Source organism: Megachile rotundata, chromosome 15, assembly GCF_050947335.1.
Source record: "Megachile rotundata isolate GNS110a chromosome 15, iyMegRotu1, whole genome shotgun sequence".
Taxonomy (NCBI): domain Eukaryota; kingdom Metazoa; phylum Arthropoda; class Insecta; order Hymenoptera; family Megachilidae; genus Megachile; species Megachile rotundata.
In genome coordinates, this window is record NC_134997.1 from 12,946,483 (window position 1) to 12,971,650 (window position 25,168).

Sequence of the window (25,168 nt, forward strand, 5' to 3'; positions counted from 1 at the left end):
GTAACTTTGTGCGAAGGAACTTTACTTCCAGCGATATACACTGTTGCTCTTTGATAGATTTTGCATATTTCATTGGATTACTCCTTAGATTTTCCCCCATTTCAGACTTCCACAAATTTGACAACGCGTAGAATTTGCAAGCGTTAGGCCACCCTTGCACCACCATACTATAATGTCACGTTATGTCACGTAATTCAAACCCCAAGAATTCCTTCTCATTTCTCAGAAACGTAATTGCATCTATTTTTATTCGAAATCTCCAACGAGTTTCGTCTTAATAAGGTCCGTGCATCGGTGGTTGACTACCCCTGACCGTCCGTTGCAGAAGTAATTATTCATAGCACGCAATTACGAGCGGTGCGCGGCGTGTCGCTGGTATCGCGGCATCAATTGCACCGTTGCTCGCAGCTCTGATTGCGGGTTTACGTCTCAAAACAATGATTTATCTAATTAAGCCTCGGTTTTGCATTGTTAGCCAGGCTTTTGTTGTGTGCGGCCCATTATCCCGCCATACATTATTCCCTGGACACGAAATAGCGACAGATCGGTGGCTTTCGTGCCGCGGCACCTTCCTACGATCTCCCTGGTTTACCCGCATCTTGGAAACTTGGAAAATCAAGGGTATATAATCTTGTGCTACCAAACTTTCTCGATTTTTCAACGAATTCGGGGCGACTTCCGCCGATGAACGGATATCTTGGAAATGTTCTACCGGTTGGTAATCCTGCAATTACCCGGGAGAAGCCTGGTAATTCACGGTGCCGTCAGATGGCGCGGATATCTAATTTGAGGTGGTATCCGCGGAAAAAATTAAGTTATACCTCGATTTTTGTTGCTATGGTTTTCAATGACTACAAATTAAGTTAAATCTTGTGATAATAAAAAAAGTAATTCACAAGAAAAGGCACTTGGATCTCATTTGAGTTGGAATTAATAATTTCTGTACTTAAGAGAGAAAGGTATTAATAAATTTTATGGAACGACAAGAGATCTATGGTTCATACAATGAGATAAAGATGAGATGAACAAGTAGTGATGGGTTCGAAACAATTGAAAGTTCCAAAAATTGCTAAGGTTCAAAATAAGAATGTAAAACGTATCCCATAAGATATAAAGAGACAGATTACTAAGTAAAAGGATATTAAATATAACTGGCCAAAGAGCTTTCGTTGCGTGCGTCCACGTTTGAAACGCAGGCGTGAAATGAGTTTTCAAAGTGAACGATATTTTTCGTAAGAATGTATACAACGTGTTATTAAAACAATTTCGATACTCGCTGTCGCTAAACGAATAAAAAAAGTCTCTTACAATTATATTCCCTCTGAAGTTCTTGCGAAATACATTCTTTTCTTCGAACCGGGTTACGTATACCGTTTCGATATTCCGCGCGTATAAATACGGCATCAGTCACGAGTTCGCAAAAAAAAATAAAGAAAAAAGAACAATATGAGGTAATTACAGGTAAAAGACAATTACAGAAAAGCCTTGGAAACTTGCAATTAGTTCTACACAGTTTTCAGGTAATTGTACCCGTGCATTATGAAATGTGCGATGTTGTAAAAAGCCGTTTGATGGACATTGAAAAGTTTTAACAACGGCAAACATGTTTTACGTAATACGATAACGTTGATCACCTATCGGACAATTTTCTTCGTGGACCTCTTTCGACCCGGATAGAAACTTCTCTTACGAAACTCGAGCGAATTTATTCGAATACGAATGCAAATTGTCGTAAATCAGTTGCGAAGACACTGAACGTTCTTAACTTAGCGTGTAGAGGAAAATAAAGTGGAACAAGTTTTCAAGTGTGGTGGGTATTATCTTCCTGACAATTATAAAGTATAATATGCATAATGTGTTTATTAAATACAGGATATACTTGTTTCCTATCACTTTGTATCCCCGTTTGTACAGCTAATCACTGTAATTATTCGAAGATTAGAAGAAGTTTAAATTACTTATAATCAAGTCAAAATTTTTGAAATAAACTTACCTGTTTCTCAATTTTTACTAGCATATCGTTGCATGCATTGCGGACATTTTATGCTTCCCATGAAAACACCATTTTACGATAAGAATATTTAAAATCAACCTCTCTTATTCGATGCACACCTTTGCACATATTTCGTAGCAAAAATCAAAACTTATTAACCACTAATTTCGAAAGTAACATCGAGACACCGTCAAAATCTTCTCACCTTCGATAAGCGATCACCGATATCATCCCCATATGTGTCTTTCTCATGCAACGTTCTCAGTAACGAAACACGAAAACATTTCGAAACCATATCGAACATGTAACGGACAGCGGAGACGCTCACCCGTGACCGGATATCGAACGATCTAAAACGTCGAAGATAAAACGACGGGTCGAATCGCATGTCACCGAGACGTTTCGATTCGCCGGCAATCTGTTTTCGGTGGTTCGGTCGCGATAACTGCCACCGTCGTTGAAAAATGTGTGTAACGTTCGCGATCTCTCCGCGATCGGTTCCAGCTTAATGTCACCTGGATATCGGTCGCATGTCGCAGATTGTCTGTCTCGGAACGGGGTGATATCGGCCGTGACTCGCGATCTGATAGCTTTCACGAAGCGAATCCTCGTCTCCGATAAGACAATTCCTGCACGTGCGAGAAAGGTGTTCGGCGATAATCGATCGAAGACGATTCGAGGTGTTGGCAGAGGGTGAGGAAAGTAGGTATTTGTAATTCGGTGATCTGAGAAGCGCAATTAAGGCGAGAATGAACACGTTGAGTGGCGAGATAAATCGCTGGAGATACTCGGGGCTGATATTTCAATCTCGAAACTTTAATTTGATATTTCCAAGTAAATCAACGCCGGTTTTTTTTACTTTCAAATTTTCTTGTGGGTAATATTTTTATATTAACACTAGAACTACCAACCAGTAAACGACTGGTCTCAGATTTCTCATTTTATATTACAAAATTTTATTGTCGTTATTTTATGGAAATTTCTGTCATATTTTGTTGAGGTGAAAACTAGTTCTACATGTTACTTGATGCTTTAGTATTTATTTTATTTTTTATTCTTCGATAAACGAACATTTAATGTCGGTAGTTCTAGTGTTAACACTCTTATCAGTGCATTGATCTAAATTGGAGAAATATAGCAATTAAAATGAGAAGTTTGTTGGTTCACGCGGTTCGGTTGACAGACTTTTATGCCTCATTCCCGTCGGAGAACTACGGTGGACATTTTCCTCCCCGCTCTCCGACCTATTACGTCAAAGAAAAATAAATACGTTCAACACTCACATTCAGCAAGAAAATTGAACCAACTTCCAAACTCTCTTCACCACAAAAGATCACCGGAACTAGTTCTTAATCTCAAGCGAGCAAGCCTTCCATCGATGTCTAAATCGGTCGAATAAATTCCCGCCCTTTTCTCGGCTATACGAAAAGATCGGTAGCAGAGAATAAATAGCAGGCTTCTCGTCGATCATAAACATCCACCATCGCGATTACAAACGGTGTTCGGATACCGGTAGCGCGGATAAAACGGGAGAGAAACGTCGAAGTTAACGAGCAGTCCTCGTGAGGAGCGTTACAAACGACATCGGCATAGATCCAACGAAATTCTCGACTCGTTGGCCAAGTACGGCGAAAGAGAGAAAGAGCATCGGCGATGCGTAGGAGCGGTTCGTGCGTTAAACAAGGCTGGAGGATCACCGGTGGAATAGGTGTAATCGTTTAACGCGCACGATGGTATCTCTCGGAGCGGCGCGGCGCGGCTCCGGCTGGGCAGCGCCATGCTGGCAACGCGATTGGTCGGTTGGTCGGTCGGGTGGGCGGGGCGTATCTCGCGAGAGGGGGTTCGGGAAAGCAACGGGACAATTTCAGGGGGTAGAAGTTGGCGGGCTGGCGCGAGGAGCGTTCGAAGGTTAGGTTAACTCCTCTGGCGAGGAGGTGAGTCCGCCACCACCACCGCTTCCACCACCGGCCCCTTCCGATCTATGCCACGGTGTCCTGACTTATGCTACGCCCGGCAGGGCCGCCAGTACACGATACGCTTCTACCAGGCGAACACCGTGCTTCTTGATCGCGCGGGCACCTCTTGGTCCCTACCTGCCGGTTCGTACCGCCACGAATCCGCGTTTTTCTCGCGAGACGCGTCACCGCGGGGAAAAAGTGTCCGCGACAAGGGGAAAGGGAATCGAGGCAGCGCAAGGGAGGAGAAGGAGCCGGAGAAGGAGGTGGGGACCACCGAAGGGAGGGAGCGAGCGTTTCGCGGGTGAGAGAGGGATGCGCGGTTCAGTTTCCGCGCGCACGTGACGCGATCCGATCGAGAAGCGTGTTTCGAACGGTTTCGTGGCTCGACGATCGCGCTGACGACCGCGACGCTTTCACGGTGTTTTGAGATTCGAACTTGCGTCCGCGGAGCGTGATATCGACGGAGGATACAGTGAGTGCGTGACGAGTTCAGTGACGAGGCGATCTCCGACGAATCGGACGAGGATGCGCGCGTACCGGCGCCACCGAGGGGTGAGCTTGCACGAGCTTCGATGTTCGCGAGCGATCGAGACGGGATCGTGATCGACGCGACCTTCGTGGTGCACTGACATTCGGTGTCGAACAATGGTGATCGACTGTTTCGGAATCAGTGACGGTGAACTACGGTGAACAGGCAAACGAGTGCGCGAGAAGATGCTCTTTCGTTGCCATGGTGTTTGTCGCGAAACACCCATCGAAAACGTCGTCGCGTCGAGAGCGACGATCCGGTAGCCGGTAACTCTGACGGATTCTCTTATCGAAGACTGCGAGCAACGAACAGACACGCGAGTCCCGGCAGAGTAAACGGGAGCGACGGAAATCGAGCGAGGCGTTATCGGGCGTGCGATTTTTGGCGGGAAACGCGCGCGAAAACAGGTAGAGAAGTGTCCGTTATCAGTGGTACGTTGCCGCAACGGGAACAGCTGTCGCAGCTGCAACGTCCCGACGTCCAGCGGCGGGATCGGGAGTCGAAAGCTGGACGCCGGCAGCTGGTAGTGAGAGACGACGATGACGTAGCGTCGGTAGAAGGAAAGGGCGTCACGGTCTGCACGGTGTACGCGCTGGACAGGACCGCCTCGGCGGGGCTGGGGGTGGTTGGGGGTGTCGTCGGTGTCGCTGGCGGAGGGGGAGGTGGCGGAGAAGGAGGAGGAAGTGGCGGTGGTAGCGGGAACAGCGTCGGGGGTGGAGTGCAGGGGGTGGTCGCCGGGATTTGTGGACCAGCGAACGCGTCCCTCGTGGCGACGGATTACGTGACGGCGGCATGCTATCCCCCGGGATCTCAGCTCACCCTGACCGCCTCTCACCCTCAGCCCCACGTCGTTGATCCCGCGATGACGCCCACCTCGGCGCCGCTACCGACTCCGACCTCCGCGTCGGGACCCAACAACCCGGTCGCCATGAGCCAACTGGGAACCGTCTATGCCACCAAGAGACGACGCCGCAACGGGAAAAGGTAAGTCTCCCTTAACACCCCCGATTCCCTCGTTAAGCTTAAACTTCCACTCCTCCGTTTGCGGTAAATTTCCCAACCTCCACCCTGCAGAGTATTAAAATCTGCAACCAGGGAATCTAGGAGTCAGATTCTATCGAAATCCTACGGAGGAACCGTAGATTCTCAGGTGAACACAAAGCAAATGAGATCCTATAGAGATCTTTGAAGGTCTCTGTTCAAGTTAAGCAACTTGAGTACCATATCTTGAAGTGCTCCATAAACCCCAAAGAGACCCATCTAATTAAGCGATCTATAAAGATTTTCCCATTTATTAACGTACGAGGGCTACTTTTTATGCGGAATCACTCGACTGATGCATGTAATCAAAGTTTTTACAGTCCGGTATAGGATAAGTATGCTATTATCTAATGTGCTAACTTACCGAGTAATTGATATACTGTTTTAGAAAACAGCTATTATCTCCTTTATGTCTTATAAAAACGTAAAATCCGTGTTTCTGAATTGCTGCGAGTAGTATATCTTTGGTGTGTTTTCCTTCGATACTACCTGTAATTGTTTCCATGTCGGTATGCGACGGCAGCCGTACAAGAAACTCGGAAAACGCGATATTCTTTTTGAAAATTCTTATCTCGTTCTGAAGGTCTGCGTGCAAATACACGGTTTCGTAGAATTTTTTCGCGGTTCTGACAGGTTTGAAAATAACATCGATTGCAGGTTGAAAGATTATTCACTTGTTTGGAGTTTAATTATTTACGTAGTCGATTGATACAAAATTAACATTTCTATTTTTTTTGTTTTAATAATGTAGCTGTGATTAGTTGTGACCTGACAAATTATATTGCAAGGAATTACACCTAAAACCTTCTCCAATATTTATATCAACAGACTATACAAAAATGTGTACTATTCTTTAAAAAAACGGGTGTGTAATCGAAATAAATCTGGAAAAATGGCGCAGACAGGTAACGTGACACGTTTTCCCCTTGATCGGCTAGAAAATTGACGAAGCGAAAGAAGGGACGAAGGCGTTAATTTGTTGGCCGTTCAAGTAGGCAACGATAGCGAACACGTATCGTGACGAGGTACATATACAATTCATGTGTCTAAAGTAAAGCTAATGGGATCGAAGAAGGGTGTTCGCACGTGAAACACGTCCGATGTTGGACTTAACGTTGTCAGTCGATTCAAACGCGTACGTCTCATCCGATTTCAACCTTCGTGCAACTATAGACCATGTTTCTTATCGATTATATGCTAATTCGATGCTACGTCTACCTGTATGGATCGTAAATTGCAGAGCTCCATCGAGATCCTCATTGTGGATGGGCGGTTTTGTTTGGCTTGCTATCGCTGCCTGGCATTTTGTTTGAAACTTTGTTGTTCAAACACCCATACGTATTCTAAGACATTATCGTCTAAAATTCGTGTGGAGATTCCGCGAAGAAAAGGACACTTTACGCGTAATCCCGCGTTTTAATTTGCACGCGGAAATGCCTGGCGCTTGAACGCGAGGCTGGGTTGTGATCGCTTGAGCACGGCTATCGGACACGCATAAATATATAAGGGGCAGACCAACCCGCGACACACGATACATATACGTGTGTAATGTTCGATACATCAAGAGAAAGATAGACCGGGGATAACCGGTGCTAAGCTGACAGAGACGGAGTGCGGCACTGATTGCGAATAAGGGGAGGGCAGAACCTCTGGCCAAAGAAATATCCGTCTGAACTTTACTCGAATCGTTAGCATACGTTGCTCGTAATTAGCTGAGATATAGCTGAATCAACCACCATCCCTCTTTTTTCTTTTTCTTTTATCGCATCATCGTTTGGGTCATGTATTGTTGATTTAGCGAGTTTAAGTATGCGGGGGTGAGTTCAGCTTGATTTGTAGACGCGAGTTTATAAAGTAGCAAGATATTGTACATGAACTTTACTCGAATCACTGCGTATAGCACGACACTTAGGGAAAATTTAGGGGAAGTTGATTCTCCAGAATTATTCTCGAGCTTTCTCCTACATCGCCACGTCTCTGGAAGTATATTCGGTAACGAAGAGTTGCTCAAACAAAATGGCGATGCATGGCGATTACAAAGTATCGCAAAAGATCCCCGTAGCTTTTTTCGGGGAGCCTCAGTATTTACTCTTAAGTATATTTGATCGAATGAACTTCGAAAGGGGTAGTTTTTCACCGGGAAATTGACAGCGTTTTAGTGTCCGATAAAAATTTTAACAGCTCACGAATTTACAATCACGACAGAGGGTGAAACGTGAAATAAAGCTTGCAAATTGTATCGCGTAACTCAATTTGTCGTTGCCGTTAATTAGCACGTACACGCGGATAGCATACGTCCGTTCCAAACGATCGATTAAATCGCGGAACGTGAAAGATGATGTTGACCGAGAAAAAGTTAAGAAGAAAGTTATCGGGACGGGTTTTACAATTATAATTACGATTGTTTATCGATAACAATGGCATGAATATTCATGGAGGAACGCCCGGTAGAACGGGCATAACAGAGACGCGTGACATAATCAAACGATAGGGTAATTTAAACCAACAGCATTGCTTTATTATAATGACTCACGTTCTCAGAATATATTTCACATTTGTCGATATATGTATTTCATCGTATTATGCATATTCTCACCCCTCCGCCGGTATTCGAGATAAGTCGCACGTTCGCCTGAAATATATTTTTATGCCGACGTAAGAACTCGTAAAATGACATTATTTCTTGAATTATTGATTACTGCTTTGCATAAGACTTAGATTATCAACCGGATAACAGAAATTTCAATGTAATGGTTCACCCGGTCAACTTTTTTTTATGTTACTTCTTTTCGCGTTGTGTGACGATACGAAATCTTGAGATTCATGAACTTTCGATTACGGAATAGAATTCAAATTAAATTTCCTTCGAAATTGCGCTGTTCCATGCGAGATACGACGTGTACTTATTATAATGATATGAAACTTTTAAATTAATGAACTTTAAGAAACTGTCCCAAATAGGTTATTATAAACCGCATTTATATTCTCGAATTAGAGAACAAAAGAGAGATTGAAAGTTCTCAAAGCCCCTCCGTGAAAGCAGAAAACAAAGGATCCCTCGAACGATCCTCGATCACTCTCGATCGTCAGAGGATCCAGGAACGCGTCACGATCCGTTTGAACGCCAGGTTCCTCGATTCGAAGGAACTCGCTTCGCGATCAAGCGGATCACGAGCGAGCGTAATGGAGTTTTAAACGGTGTTTCGAGGTGTACGGTCGACGATCCTTTTCTCGTTCCATCTCACTAGTTTCCTTTTTGATACGATAAAGAACGAGAGGGATTCGTAGCCCGCGGCATTTTGTCTGCTCCGTTCTCTTCTCCTCAGCTTCTAGGGATCACATAGTCCTTCCCTCGGGCTCCTAGACAAGTACAGGTTTAAGGACATTCTTTTACGCGTTTCACAAAAATATTTTTCTCCGATCAATAAATAAGTTGCTCTGTATTCTAACTCATCATTTAAACAAGTTATTAATTTTTTTCTAAATAAAATCACGGTGAAACCCCAAGTGTTTGGGTATTTTAAAAATATTGGAAGGTAGATGAGTTCGGTCGTTTTCATAATAAATTTAATAAGCCGTCACGTCACGTTTGCCATGGATGTCAGGGTATCTAAGTAGATCTCATAGTCTCTCGATCAGTAGGACGTGATAATGCGTCACTGGATAGCGCACAAGGAAAACATGGAAATGTCACATGAGAACAGTGAACTGATTATCACCGCGATGCGGATTTATGAATAATTTATTACTGACCAGCACATATCGTTCTAAAAAAAGAATACACCTATATATAAAATGACATTTGTCATCGCGAGTTGAGATACCGAATCGATATTTATTCACAAGTCCGATTTCTTCGAAAGCTTACACCCCTAGTAGTCGCACACCGTAACCTAACCGTAAAGTGACTATACCTTATTTTATTGACTATACTTCATCAAAAGCAGTAAAATAGCGAAAATCGTAGGATCGCGGAAAAGCTTAATAGAATTCGGTGGCTAACGATGCACGAGAAAGGGCGCAGTTTCCCCAAAATTCCCGAGAGTTCGGGGAAAAAGGTGGCCCGCGATGCACGGTGCTTGCCGTGGCCTAATGACAGCAGCTTCTATAATTTGGAGTTTTTGAGCGAACGGCCAAATTACCGGCGAACGAAGGGATTACTGTTATTACACGCGGCCGCGGACTCAGTCGAAAGCTGATTATACTTTAGTCAGTCTCTCTCTCGACTGGTCTTCGCTCGTTCGACTGTCAGCTTCGCTCTCGTTCTTTGAGAAGGGGCCCGGATCTCTGTGGGGCACAAACGACCCTTTTCGAACCACGATGCATCGAATTTGCCGAATTTCGTCTTCGTTTAGCGACGCGTTTTTCGATTATTTCTGCCAATGCTTGTGGTATTTATCATTTCTTTTTTGGAGTTCTAGTTTGAATATGCTGTAGAACTTTAGGACCTGGAGAGTACTCAGATGTTACAGTTATAGGTTGTTAAAATATGGGATATTAACAGCCTCGTGTTATAAGAAGGGTTAGAAGATAACAAGATGCAAATCCCTATCGTAACGCAATATTATAAGTTGTCTGTCGAAATTGTTTTCAAAGTAGACTCCTATTATATTATATAACATATATCATGTATTATGTAAGTAACTCGAAACAAATCATCAATTCATATTCGAATTTAACAAAAGAACCAAAGAAGTTCACGAGGTCGATGATTCCTTGATGAACAGCAAACTTGTCGGGTTTCGGCTGATTTGTTCTTAAGTAACTACCCGGGGTTCTTATGGTCTTCTAACGCGCGTTTATAGCTCTGTAATGAACCTGCTTCCGAGGCCTTTCAGCCGACCAAAGATCGAGCCTCGAAACACCTTCAGCCGTTCAAACAAGCTTTTCTGGAGAACAGAATTCTTCTGCTATTAACCCTTGTTCTCTGGGATTGAATTTTGGGTTCAATAATCAAGTAATCAACGATCGCTGAGTGGCTGTCTGAGTAGAATAAGCTGAATAAAGCTAAGTAGAATAAATTGAATAAGCTGAATAGTTGTCTTCACGTTATAGGAATTACCTAGCTGTAACGCAACTGTCCAGAAAATTGTAGATTAAGGGATGAAGCGAAGTATCTCTCACGAAATTTCGAAGTCGAAGAAAGTTGAATGAATTGGTAAAATAGTGTGTAGAGGTTGAAGTGGCGGAAGACGAAAGCTGAAACGTCAGCGTTCTCTGACAGAGAGCAACGGTTGTCGTACGATCAGGGCAAGATTTAATTCCGTGGCCGATGGAGGATATCGTTTACCTACTTTCTACGTCGTAGCGAGCACACGATGTGTAATTTAATAGACTCCCCTCGCGCGTTAGTCGGCGCCGTGATGCGTTTCGCTCGTGCGAGAGATATGTATAGCCCGAGCCCGCGACAAGACCATTATTGCTGGAACACTCATAACTCCCGTAACCAGCCACACCCAACAGATTTAACACCTCGTATCCAATTATAACGATGCCCCGTGTCACGCTTATAATTGGTGCCCCATTACATATTGCCGTGTCGCTTCCGACCCCTGGCTTTCTCCGTCCTCACTCGCGGACATCGATTTTTCGATATTCTGCTCTCATTCAAACTATCGTTCCAACTTACAAGGTCTTTGTGGTTAGAATATTTGTATGACGTTACTTGGAGAATACCTTGTTTGTAACTCAAGATAATTTTTATAGAATTAGACCATGAGATGTTTCTCAGTAAAGTACTGATGTCCTCAAATACATCTAACTCTGTTTTATTTCTTCTTCAAAGAATCGGAGTTGGATTATGGAGATCCTTTAGAATGTAGGTGATTAACCTCCTCGATCAAAACAGCGATTGTTTTCCGTTTCCTTTTTGTTCAGAGAATTATTTTAACGAACCCGGGGGAATCACATTAACCAGTAAATAACGTGCGATGATCGAGAAACAAAGTTTCCACGAAGTACCCGGCACAGGGTAGAACGAGGCGATTAAACAATCGGCAGGACGCGCAGTGCATCTTCCACCCGCGTTCGAAGTTGCTGGACCGAATGGGGCCCGGTCCAATGGTGAATGGGCCGCACAGCAAGGAATATCCGTCCTCGTGGTTACGGCACCGTGAATAGAGCCATAACGAAGTGAAATGTGCAGGTGAATTTATGCTGCAGGAACGGAGGTGCGTTTCAACCTCTCCTTTCTTGGCGCTTTGAAAAGTGCATCCGCGGAGAAACTTGATGGAAACTGATCCTTGAACTAGGACGAGGTTTAATCAACGAAATTGGTCTTAGGAAAGCAAGGGTTTGTTAAAAGGTTGCGACGGTTGTGCTTTTAGTTAAGGAGTTGTTGATATCACGTTAAATATTTAGCTAGTATTAACAATAAACGTGGTATACTGAACAAGTAACTTCTGTATGTTAAACTTTCTGATGAAGAAGATAGTTCAGCAGAATATAAATAATTCAGTAACAAAATGAACTGGAAAATGTAACATGCTGATGTCACATGTGGACTCTGAATCAACAGAGTCTTCAAAGACATTCCTCGATAGGAATTTAATATCACATATTTATTATTATATGGCATCGCAGTGGAATTTAGACGTGTTCATAAGGAATAGAAAGGTGAAAGAAGGGTCGTTGACAATATGAAATCGAAGATTTCGTGGCGAAACAAGCGGCCCTGGCCCAAACGATTCACCGATCCTGCTTTGGGCCTGAGCTCGGGGCGAGCCTGACCCGGTACGGCGCTGTGTGTTTAACTATTCAATAATTCATCCCGCCATTCATCACCAGCCAAGTGTAAAATTTATCTTATTTTTATGTATTGGCCCCCTCCAGCTCGCCACCATGTATCAACTTCTTATTAGCCGCGATTTGTTTGGCGCGCGCGGCATTCCGTCCTCTTCTCTCCACTCTCGATATTTCGCCCTGTTCGGTAATAATCCACGCCGTTAAAACGTCCGATCGAGTATCGATTCGAAATGTTCTCTCGTTTAATTTATTTCTTGTATGTGGAATTGTGGCGGCGAAAACGTTTGATTTCTGAAATTGGACGATGATGACGTGGATGACGATGATTGGAGACTGAAGATAACTGAAGTACGCGTGGCTCGAATAAATTGCGCGAATCTTACAGGTAATTTCAAGCGAAAAAAGCTGCCCTGGAATTGATTTTTAATGATCAAGATAGTTTAGAATTTGGGTCAACTGGTTTCGCATAACCGTTCATCAATCATTGAACTAAATGCGCATAAATTGTGATGAAGGATATTAAACACATTGATTCTCGCCAACGAAACTGTAGAAAAACGCTGTTAAACGAATGCACGGCTGTCTCGGGTTATTAATTGTTTTTCGTATACACGTTCTAATTAATTTTGTTATTAGCATCGTTGTTTATTCGGATAATCTTGACGCACGTAATCGAGCAGAATCTTCAAATCGTACTTAAAAATATCTTTCCTCGAAACGGCTCTATAATTACGATCATCAAGACCTCTATTACTCGCGGTGAGAAAAACAGATGCTTGAAAAAGCAAATGACAGTCTCTGGTGACGTAACACGAATGAGGTGGTCGCCTCCTGGCACCGGAAGTATCTGCTACGCGAGGACCCGGTCGATGTCATGCACCATCGTCTTCTCTTTCTCTCTTCGTACGTAACGAATGAAGGACTAAATTGCCGAGGAACGGGGCTAATTATCGACCGTCAGCAAAAAAGAAGGAACATCTCGTTGATATACACCGCGATCGTTGTCGACTCGCGTACGAGTCCGGCCAATTTTGAAAGTTCGACTAGCATGATTGCTGCCTTTCGGGATAGAACGTCCGACGATTTCCTTCGAGCTGACAGGAGGAAACGCTTTGCTGGGAATTGGAGCGGATACGGAGGGTGGACTTTGGGGCTCGGTGTTTCTCTGTTCAATATAATTACACTATTTTTTTATCCCCACGTTGATCCGACTGTTAAAATAAATGTTATGAATTTAAATTATGGTTACTTCGTTGTTTTAAAGCGAAGAAGTAAAGTTCGAAACGTGTAATCGCGATTTTGCGCCTCGTCAGCAATTTTCAGAGTTTCAGGTGCAATCGAAGGGGAAAAAAGGTTGTATACCGTTCCGAGGAAACGGGAGAGTGTAATTTCGTGGAATACGCGAAATAATTATCGAAACAGCGCGAGAGCCGGTGTTCCGCTATTTCGTGTAATTAGTTTGTCGACGGTATCATTAGTTCGAGTATCGTTGTTACTCTTCCTTCGTGGACCTTCATTCGATTCGCACATTGTACTTCGTGTTCGCTGGTCGGTATATCCTGACCTCTTTCTCGTTACCAAGGTGTGGCTCGTGTTTTTTAACATAGTGAAACGCTTTGTTCGTATCTTTCTGTTAACGTTGTTTATGCAATATTTTGTTATAATGTCCACCATTTAAATATTTATCGAAGCAGAAATATTTAGGGCTCTAGGGGTGTAATTATTCTCATAGGAGCAGGAGTTAGGGGGTTTAAAGCTGTAAAGTTCTATTAAATACACCTATAGAGGCACGCAGAGGGGGTATAAAAATGTAAAGCTCTATTAAATACACCTATAGAGACCCGCAGATATAAGAGACACAAGAATATATCTAGGAGCATCAAGTTCTAAAGGCAAAAGAATGTGGACATGTCATTTGTGACCTAAGGGTGCAAATTCGAGAACCGCGAATTTTAGTATTTAAGAAGGAGGGTATGAAATATAGATCTAATTTTGAATACAGCATTTAAGAGCATTCTATGAGACGTCGATCAGTGAAAGGGTGAATCCGAAGAAGCGGAACGGTTAGGTGGTCATCGCAGCATCCCTTCATTTCGCTGTCCGCTCGTTTCGCTAGAATTTGCATTCGAGGAACGCGAAATTGGGCGGTGCAAAGATAGAGCTAATGCTTGCGGGGCGGATCAGCTTGCCCTGTAAACACAGGGTGCTCGATGTTCCCTTTCTGGCTTCATCATCTTCGCCCGCGTATACGCGTTCAACTTTTCACCCGCGAGAATTGCGGGATCGCAAGACTGCGAATACTATCGTCCTTTCGACAGATTTCTGTTTTTTTCCTCCTTTTGCACAGATTTGTTTGATCACGGTTTTGCTTGAACGCTGGCCTCCTTTCTAACGCACCCTTCGAGTAATTTTTGGGTGTTCGTTCCTTTTTTGCAATATTACTGCTGGCTTCTTTAACCGGTATTTGGGGAGAATTATCTGGTGTATTTAAGCTACCTGTATTCAGGATGTTGTTATTAAACAACCCTTGCTATTCTTCTTCTACTGTATACATATTGTGTATTTTTATGTTCCAACTCCATTCTACTATATTCTTTTTAGCATCAAAACATGTATTGTTTTCGAACATGGACAGTAGGAATTTTGACAAGAGTTTGTCATTTGTTTGAACAATTTTATAACCTTCAGATTGAAGTGTTACTCGTAGAAAGTTTTCGTTTACCTCAGAATCACGAGAACAAACAATCGAGAGCAAACAGACGATCCGTTTGTTATTCGGTGTTTATTATACGGACGTAATTAGGCAATCGCACGACGAAGTGGCCGACGTTCAAGTACGTGCAAATCGGCCTTTAAGCAGTCAATTCCAAAGTGGCCGGTCTGTATACCGACGTCATTAGCATAGAAATGATACGTTGATCGAACCGTCCATATTTATTCGAAATTCCAGCAGCGACAGAATATTGGTATTTACCGCGTATTCGGCCCTGGCGAACCAGCAATTTCACGCCAATCTGTAGCGCGTCGCTTTTCATTAATTAATTCTTGCCGTGCACGACCGCTTCCACTATGGTCATCGAATGTTTATCGTTAAAATGCTTTAATACACTGTCATTTCGATCTTAACATCCAATTGCTTCGAAATCGGTTCGACAACTCGCGTCACGCAATGACGCTGCACGCTCAAGTTGATATTTTTGGAAAAAGGCAAAACCATCTGTTTTACTCTGTACTTTAATATATTTATAGACGCGTTTCATTTCTCGTTTATGGAAATTTAGTCTCGCGTCAAGGCTGCTGCCGATGATCATTTACTATCGAGAGATTTCGTTTCAATTCCAAATACATAACATTTCAAAGTTTCAAAGTTTAATCGTCGAAGATTCTTCTTTCATCTTTTTCTACTCGATACGGTAATTTGCCTCTGAAATTCTACGCAGATACCCTAGGGTATCTAACCACGACCCCACGGAACCAACCCTCGGCAGAAGCCGATGATCAAGCAAAAATGAAGTCTTCTCTCCCGCGTAGACTTGTCTCCTGGTGATATGCAAATTCGTGCGGCACAATCGATGTTACGAATTCGAGGCAGACCGGATCGGCTGGAACCACCTCGTAGACGTGTAATCTTCGGAGCTAGCCACTAGGCGGGGTAATAACACGCTCGTGATCGTCCGTGGCGCTGTATCGGATGCTAGCCGGAGGATCGAGCGTGCACGTAGCCGCGAAATCGGTAGCAAGTACCTAACAGGTGAATACGCCAAGGTGATTTTCTGTTGCAACGTGCCACGATTGAAGTGTTGGCGGCGTTTATTTTAACCTGTCGAACGGCTAACCCGCCGATACCGATTATTACGGAATTATCGGAGGTGTGTCGTGGAAACGAGGAATTGATATTCGCTGGACTTCGTGGGAGACGCGAGACCTCTTCAAGGACAGTTTCAAGAACGTGTTCATCTCTTGCCATACTTTGACGAGTCTCACTCGTGACACACTCACCGCTGTAACATAACCTTGTCCGAAATTTTGAATACTCTTCAACTTGAAATTTAGGTCCAACTACAATTTGTATAGTCAATGATCGCTGAATAGAAAATGCTCCAAACATTTTAATTTTCTTTGTTTTAATATTGTAACTATGAATAGTTTTGACTGACGCATCTGGCAAATAAATTGTAAGGCAAGGAAAATTTATGTTTTTAAGTGAATTAAAAATACGCTCGAGAAGAGACTTTGTTTAACATTCAAGTCTTACAAATCGCACTGATCGTCACGTTGATCATAGTTCAATAAAAACATCGAAGATCATATAATCAATTATTGCTTTTGTCGACGTGCGGGGCGGTAATTTCATTACAGGTATTTGTCCGAGCTATTCAATTAATTTTCATTACCGTTATTTGCTTAAGTATCGATCAGCGTATCAGCGTTGATCAGGAATTGCTCTTCTCGCCGCTTTTTGTTTTCCGCTTTTTTTTCTTACGTCTGTAATTTTATTAAATAAATCAAGCCGCGGTGACGGCGCGGCTGCCGGAAACGGGCTCGCTCTTGTCCCACCTGCCAGGCCGGACAGTACGCCTGAAATTATGCTAATTAATACGGATCGAGCGGCGAAGAAACGTGGCCACCTCGCCCTTGAAAATTTATACGAACGTTACGGGCACATAATATTGTCCTGCGAGGCAGCTCTTTACGATTACACGATACCGAGGACAGCAAGTAGGCGTTTACGCTTAGAAGAATTCCGAAATTATGGGACCCTTTGGGGCGACACGACGTTTTCATACTCTGGAAAACGATCCTCTTCCATATTTTCGTTTCGTTTTATCGACAGATTCTTGCCGGGCAAAGGGAATCAATTTATCAAGCGCCTTGATGAACGTGTTTCTGAACGGGGCAACACCCACGCGGACCAGCCGCACGATCAATGTTGTCAGCGTAATTAATTTGCAAGCATTACGCACACACGGGTTCGCGAACAATTAACAAATCGATTCGTTCCGCTCTGGCCACGGTTCCGATACTCGCACGATATTTCTTGGTACGAACAATGATTTCACTCTCTGAAATAAAATTATCTTTCCAAAATTGCTTAATTCGAAGTCTCGCTAAACTAGTAAATACTCTACATTTAGGTATTCGTGTTACATTTGTGCAACGATTACTAGTTTGGAAAAAAGGAAGTAACCGACAAACAAGAAAATCCGTTTCCTTCAGTCCACGTTTATTCCGCTCCTTTTTACCAGTAGGTAGTGGTAGATGAAAAATGCAGAGATTTTAAGAATAATCGGTAGACGCGGTTGCAACTTGATACCAGTGGTATACACACCAGTTACGCGACCGATCCGGTGTCGCCATTTTAGAGATTTTTCCGTCAGCCTTTCTTCTTTTCTCGTCGAATCTCGACACTTTCCATCCGCTTTCCTCTACGCCCCTTTGCCGCGATTCTCCGCGAACGGATTCACACAGAACTTAATACCATCTTCAAATAGTTTCACTTTGTATCGTTAATCGTTTTCTTCTCGGCGTTTAAGCAATTCAAATCTATCGGTTTCGATCTCTTACAATGTTAATGTAGCGAGTAAAAGAGCGAATCTAATTGATCGGAATTTATTGCTTCGGTGAGTGATCGGTGACTTCAATGCGCGGCTGAGCGAGTCTCTTGGGTTACCGATTTTCAGAGACAAATTCTTATAGAAAGAGAATCGAGTTGATTGAATTGATTTGGAAGAATGGAGTCGAAGAATATTTGGAAAAATTAGAAAATGTCTGAGACTTTGAATCTACGTTAATTAGCGTGAAAGAAAATAAAAAAGGAAAAGGGTGAGAAAGGGGCACGAGGGATAGAGTCAGGTTAGACGCGGAGGGTGTAGGGGCGATAGAAAGGAGAGAAAAGACCGACGGTAACTTAACTCGACGCCCCGACATCCGATCCTCCCTATAAAAATGCACACGCCACTCACGTCTATGTAAACAAACGGACATCGAATGGTCGAGTGACTCTCTTTTTCCGGTTAGCTACACCTATTAGCTGGTATGTAGATCGTATAGCAGTCATTGCAGTTCCTGCAACAGCCCGGCAAAGTGAAGGTAAACTCCTCCTCCTCCCCTGCTCCGATTCGCGAAACGCGACTCTTTCGCGTTGGAACTCGAGTCGTTCGGTGAACCTAACGTTGCATTCCGTGCACGTCAGATTCTTCCCTGTTGCACTCTGTTCTACACCTGTCCGTTCGACCCCGCCATTTTTTATTCCGCGGAGACTCGCTTATTTCAAAGTCTCACCCGATATGTTTCTTAGACTTTGAGAGTATTGAAAAGATTGCTTTTCCAACCTATAGTGTCCGACTTACCGACAAATTGTTCCAGTCTGGACGTAAGTAGTTTAAATTACATCCTCGATTACGAAGTCTAGAGACGCGTGGGACGGCGAAAGTCTGCCGGTCTATAATCGCGAACTTTCCAGTCGTTCAACTTCGGGAATTTCAATCATAGATGTGTGACAAACGTCATCAATTACGCGAAAGTAATCTTTAGGTGGTCATAATTGCGATAGAGATACAATCTAATAGAAATATAAGAATTTTAGAAATGTATCGACATAGGAATTTAAAGATCTAGGAATCTAGGAAGTTTTGCTTAATCTTTTCACTATAAAGAAACGTTAATTACCATAATCCATAAACCTTAATTGTAAAAGTGCAAATTCGAGGGAGCAACTTAGTTTCGCCGAGTTGCGTTCACTTAATTTTTATACGGTTCGAAGTAGAAATAAAAGTTAATGACCAATGCAGTCGGGTAAAAAAGTTCCTGTTAAATTCGAGGTAGAAATCAAGATACGAAACATCGGAGGAAATGAAATTGAAGTAATAGGATATTGATTAGATAGAGTACACAAAATTGAGGTTGTCCAGTGTTTCGTGATCACGATATAAATTGCAGTTTAGCTAGTCGGTGCAACGACACTTATGCTTTATGCGTTCGATACGACGCCGCTTTTCATTAAATCGATATGCTGCATTGCGCACCTTGTTACACGATTCTGTGCACTTTATATTATACACAATTATTACGCGTCGTTGTATCACCAAAAGTAGTCACGTGGTTACGTACCCGTTACTTCGTGATGCATCGTCGCGAAACATGCGAACCATCATTTGTTACTGCATTTCTTTTTTATATTACATTCAAATCTATATTAACAATTTTCTTCAAGGGTCTCCTGATTAATTTTTCAATTTTAGAAGCTTGATAACTTTAATTGTCAAATAAAATTATTTCCCCGCGAAATAAAACGTTCGCAAAAATTTGTGAATGAGTGTCGAGGTATGATAAGGAGATCCAAGGTTGAGACGCAATAGATTTGCAGTTTAATTTTAATTGATCCAAGCTTATCAGAGGAGTCGCGGATACAAGTCGCGAGCGAGCACCAAGCAACTCGGCTGCGGTTTCGTTGGCGCCTTACGATGGAGAACAGTTTTGGAATTGACCCATTAGCGTTAATGAGGGAATCTGAAGTCAATTAAGCACGCCGCGATAATATGGACCGATAAGCGAGAAACCGATGAATATGCAAAGTATCGCGTACCACCTGCCACATGCCTTTCTTCAGCTTGGAACTTGCACACATACATACTCGAATTTTTCACGGAATCGGTATCACTTCCAATCGAACAGCTTCTTTTGTTGCGGCCCAAAAAAGGCGTGAAAATATTCATTTTATACGGGGCGCTTGACACGTTCTACGACACTTGAAATCGAGGATGTATAACGTGCGAGACTTTACGAAAAAATTATCGATATAGCTTCAGACTTGTAAATACAGAAATTTAAAATTTACTTGGATCAGCGCCGTTCGGTACCTGAACCCATCACTATTTTATCGACTGAACTATCAATAGTGAAGGATTCGACAGCCTCAAACTCTTCACGAATCTAAATTTAAATTAAATATGTTGTATCTGTTCTCTTTTGTTTCAGGTAAGTTTAAGTTTGCATAACTTTTCGTATAATTTCATTCAAACCGTAAGTAGGAGGTATTTTCCATGAACAAACAGGCGATAGAGATCAGCAGAAAATCGCGGTAGAATATGTAATACAGGAAGTTAATTTATGATCGAGCAAGCATTTCACCGTGTCCCTCGTCAAATCTCAGATGAGCAAATCTAAATCTACATCTTAATTTATCCCAGTTCGATGATTTATCTGCTGCACAGCCAATGGATCACCATTAATATTTATACTAGATGTAGATTTTATGATGTCGAGATAAATTCGAATTGAAAGATCAAGACGTTAATCGTAGGATTTGCATTCATTTATCTAATAGAGAACCAGTTATTAGAACTTGCTCTTTTTTCTTGCAAGATTAATATACTTGTCCATTTGCTTTTTTATTTGCATGAATCATCTCAAACTCGATTAATATTTAATCAAGTGCAATGACATCTACCCGTTAGGTTTCGATTCTCTAATTCTTGATAGAAGTAAAAAACGTGAGTTTCTAACGACCGTCTATCCCGTCTTTTTCGCGTTTCCGCCATAATATTTTGCGGAGATATGGAAATCGAGACCCCCTGGCTAGAAATATATTTCCGGCCGCCTTGGCACGCGCTCCGTTTTTATCACTGAAATTCGCCCGTGGAAAATTCAGCTCGTTTTTCTCCAGTCCATCATTAGCGACACGTGAAACGGAGCCGATTTTTTGGCCCTCCGTGACGCTCGAGTAACCGCGAGGAACCGTTTCGTGACGTTTGCCGATTTGTCTGGCAACTATTAGTGCCGCGTCGGAATTTTGCCGATTGTTTGGATAATTAGCGAGCCAGAATGATGGTAGCGTATCACGACTGATGCTGCGGAGTCGATTGTTTCTTCTTCCTTTTTCGAGTTTTAGCTTCGACTGCACCTTGCTTTGTTGGCTCTCTGTTCAAACAAGAATAAATTGCGTGTATAAATTTGAAAAGGAATAATGGTATTTATCACTTGGATAGCTGCATATTTAACTGGTGATTATTAATAGCATTATGTTTGATATTTTCATTTAACGCGTTGCGAAATTACGATCATATGATGGGGCGGATAAAAATAGAAAGAAGACTAATTGCGCAAAACATTAAGCATCGCGAGTACTTGATACCGATCATCAGAGTTAAATTACTTCGTGAAATATTAATACTTCGCCACCATTTTGTGCAAAATTACGTGCGTTCAATTTTGGAAATACATTTCAGTGTTCCGCCTGTGCTTCTTCAGACCTTTATCTTACAGTATGAAATATTACGACATAAAATTGTGTATAAGATAAGAGTTTCATCAGATGAAGTATGCGTTTAATCAATCAAAATCAAGTGAGAGGCATTTAAACTGATATGGAATTCAATCAGATATCGTGTTGTTGCGTTATAACTATGTATTGTTTCAATACATCTTACTATTTACTTTACTAATAGTGCTGTAATCTTCTACGAATCTGTCGGTAAAGTTATTAGTAATTAATTATGATACGTAAGTTATCAAAAAATTTAATTTTTAAAAATAAAAAAATCCTCCCCGGCGGGGAATCGAACCCCGGTCTCCCGCGTGACAGGCGGGGATACTAACCACTATACTACCGAGGATTTGTTGGAAGATATATTTTCAGTTCACCACAAAAGCTGTAAATAACCATGAATTACACTTTTCTAAAAAATACTTAACTATGGAAAACATTAATGTAGTTTTCTTCATTTCAATGCATGCCTGATTTATTGTTTAGCATCGCTGAGTGATAATCGATAACGTATCTCCGTCGTTCCTCGTTTTCCTGTGACAAAGTTTTTGAGGTTAGATTCACATTACTATACAACCTACATACTGTATACGCTATGTATAGTACATTGTGCACTTTCTATACTTACATTTGAAAATTAGATTAATTAAATTCCATTTCCTTGATTAATTCATTCCAGCGTATACGCTCTTCATTTTCATAATCTTCCATTTTATTCATTTATTCATTTTTCTATTCATCTAAAATGTTCTAAATTTAAATCTTCAGCAGATAAGTATTTCAAGTATATTCAAAGATCACTCACCTTGTATTTTCAATTATAATTCCACCACGTTAAGAAGAGATTTCTTTCAATCGAAATTATTTTTTATCGCGTTAACGCGCGTAATACGCAAAGAAAACGCTAATCGAATCGAGGCACGGATCGTTGCAAGAGTAAACAGAAACGATCAACTTTTTCCCGCGACAGATCTAAGAAAACGGCAGAGTCTTGCCTGGAGGAAGGCAAACAGCAGAATGCGAATACGCTGAAGTCATTCACCATGTATCTACGAGACGTCTGCAAATCACTCGTCAAGGGTCGTGTCGTAAATTATAGCGCTTCATGGCCCGAGGACTCTGCCGCATGTGTCCCTTCCGAGGCATTAGCTTGAATTTCTTTGCACACAAACTGGTCAGCTCGATCTTAACACGTTTTTTAAGCACACAAAACGCTGTAATGGTGCTCTGAAGATATGGCAGAAATAAATTTTAATGTCAATCTTATATTTCATTCAATCTCAAATCTTTGACGTCAAAATATCACTTATACTGTAATAAAAATACAGTACAAAATTTATGATATCACTAGAATTATTTAGTGTACTTATTTTTCTCAAGTAATTTTTTTTACCATTTGAACGCGTCGACTGTCCGCAATGAACTGTCCTTTCCATGGGTCACCATGGTCAAATCTTTGACATCAAAATATCACTTACACTGTAATAAAAATACAGTACAAAATTCATGACATCACTAGAATTATTTAGAAGCACTTATTTTTCTCAAATAATTTTTTCGACCGTTCGAACGCGCCGACTGCCTGCAATGAACTGTTCTTTCCACGGGTCACCATGGGTTGGCTGCATTGTTCCTCGTATCATAAACATTTCGACTTTCAACAGAAACCGTTCCTTCCACCAGCGTAGGAACCGTCTTTTGTCAATTTCTACCAGTCGAGATTTTCTCGTGGCACAGTGAACATTTTTCTTCAGGAGATTCTTTATCGAGGTACTCATTCTTTTTAATCGTTTAATAACATTTAATCGGGCAAGAGAATATATCGGACATTTAAGGGGAGACGTAATCAGGAAGATTAAGCGATAATTAACGAGGGGAAAATTAATTTTCGTACTGACGCTTCTTTTATTTTATGTCGCACCTTTTGCCGCACTTTTCTCGTTTTTGAAAGGGAACCGGTAGCCCGCGATGCACGGGTATCGAACGACAGCAAGAAAAACAGTATTCCTTATTAATCGACCAGATGTTTATCGCTGTTTAACGAAGGGGTCTTCGAGTAATTAGGTTGCGAAGTTCCATGGGAGAACGGGAAGTAACGAGACACCTGCGTGTTTCCAGTTTCGCGTTAAAAACATTCTGGCGAAATAAATTGGCAGATTAATAGTAAACGATACTTCGTTTATCTTCGTCCCGCTGATTCGAGATCCTTTTACGATGCTGTTTTATCGAGATTCCGCTCGTGCTTGATCGAGTTAATTGTATCTTGCATACGGGTACAAAGTTTAGTAGCGTTCACTTTATTCTAACATATGTACAACATAGCTCTCTGTGTATTCGAAGCTTCTAGTTTGCAGACTTGTGCAAACGCGTTTGCGAAAATGTGAGTAACGTAAAAATTCCGTTTGTCTACGACACGAGAACTTCTGCCTTTTTTTGAAAGATCGCTCTAGCCACGCCATATGTTCATTCTGTTAGCTTTGCTTTCAAAGGTACCCTCGACAGCGTCATCTGTCTGCGAAGGAGTGTCCTACAGCTATCAATCTTACGCTTGTTATTCGAGTTTTTCAACCTCCATATTTTCCGAATCTTGCGGAATTTTCGTTATTGGCTAGGACTTTGTTAGTACAGTTTGATTTGTTCATAAAAACGGAAGTTTCTACGGGGTTCTAAATTTTCTCCTTTTTTCCTAAACAAAAATTTATGCGATCGCGCATCTTGTTCGAGCGAATGAAACACACGCAAGAAGGAACGCGGGTTGCTTATTACGCGATTTAAAATGTGCCGGACGCTGATAAAGCGTTTTAAATGCAATCATTAATTTCGCGTCGCTGTTACCGCAATTAGAAATTTGCATTTTATAAATATGCAACCCGACCCCCGTCTTTTACCACGATTACGAGCGCCACGTCGTATCCTGTTCCGATTGATGCTGCTTCTTTTATTTTTCTGTGCTTTCTTTTCTTTCTTCTCCGACGATTACGCGCGTGAAACGCGTGCACATTTTTTCGTTGCGGTCGTTCCTCGAATTTAAGCGGTAGGGTAACGTGTATTGAAATTAATTCATCAGAACACTGAGACATGTAAAGAGTACAAACCTACAAATGTTTAATGTTACATATATTCTTGATGTTGTACACGTATGTTCTTAATGTTATATACATATATTCTTAATGTTGTATACATATGGGTGCAAATTTTCTAAAAGTTTGCTTTTAAATTATCATCCAGCGTAATTAATCTTTAGTAAATAATTGATAGGGTATGACTTATCTTTTCTGTTCCTCGTTGACCATCGGGGGTTGGGAAGGAAGGTGCAAAAAGGGCAAGAAAGGCAGAAGGAGAGAACTGGTGTCTGGTCGAGCAATCAACGCCACGCGTAATGCGTATCATTGGCCGGTCCTCGTAAACACAAGCGCAAAAAACAATTATTAAGGGAAGATTGAAGAGAACAGCAGCGAAGAGGGTGCACAGAGATCTTCGAACGAGGATCCTTAGCACGAATCCCACGGTTGAACCTCCATTCAGAGATTCAGCGACCACAACGATCTTTGAAGGAAATTACTTCTCGATAGAATTCATTCATTCCGTTATCCATAATTTACTGTGGAAATTAATCTTTTTACTAAAATACCTTCTAA

General features: G+C 42.0%; 1 protein-coding gene, 1 long non-coding RNA gene and 1 other non-coding gene across 6 annotated transcripts in view; 1 reads left to right on the forward strand and 2 right to left on the reverse strand.

The window, feature by feature from the left end:
• Positions 1 to 4,631: 4,631 nt before the first annotated feature.
• The window catches only part of ss (aryl hydrocarbon receptor spineless), a 96,098-nt gene continuing 75,561 nt past the window's right edge, over positions 4,632 to 25,168 (forward strand). For both annotated transcript variants that reach the window (XM_076540210.1, XM_076540211.1), the window contains exon 1: positions 4,632 to 5,464. In XM_076540210.1, the coding sequence (XP_076396325.1) occupies positions 5,343 to 5,464 (122 nt within the window). In that variant the 5' untranslated portion in view covers positions 4,632 to 5,342. The remainder of the gene's footprint in view (positions 5,465 to 25,168) is intronic.
• Positions 19,621 to 24,043, reverse strand: LOC143265859 (uncharacterized). Of its 3 annotated transcripts, XR_013040617.1 has the most exons (5): positions 22,924 to 24,041; positions 22,336 to 22,841; positions 22,159 to 22,270; positions 21,959 to 22,064; positions 19,621 to 21,184 (listed from the first exon to the last, which is right to left on the reverse strand). It is a non-coding gene; the product is annotated as an uncharacterized LOC143265859 (long non-coding RNA). The 3 variants fall into 3 exon arrangements; XR_013040616.1 differs by having other exon boundaries at positions 19,621 to 22,064; positions 22,924 to 24,043; XR_013040618.1 differs by having other exon boundaries at positions 19,621 to 22,064; positions 22,336 to 22,757; positions 22,924 to 24,042.
• TRNAD-GUC (transfer RNA aspartic acid (anticodon GUC)) lies at positions 21,808 to 21,879 on the reverse strand. Its single transcript has one exon. It is a non-coding gene; the product is annotated as a tRNA-Asp (tRNA).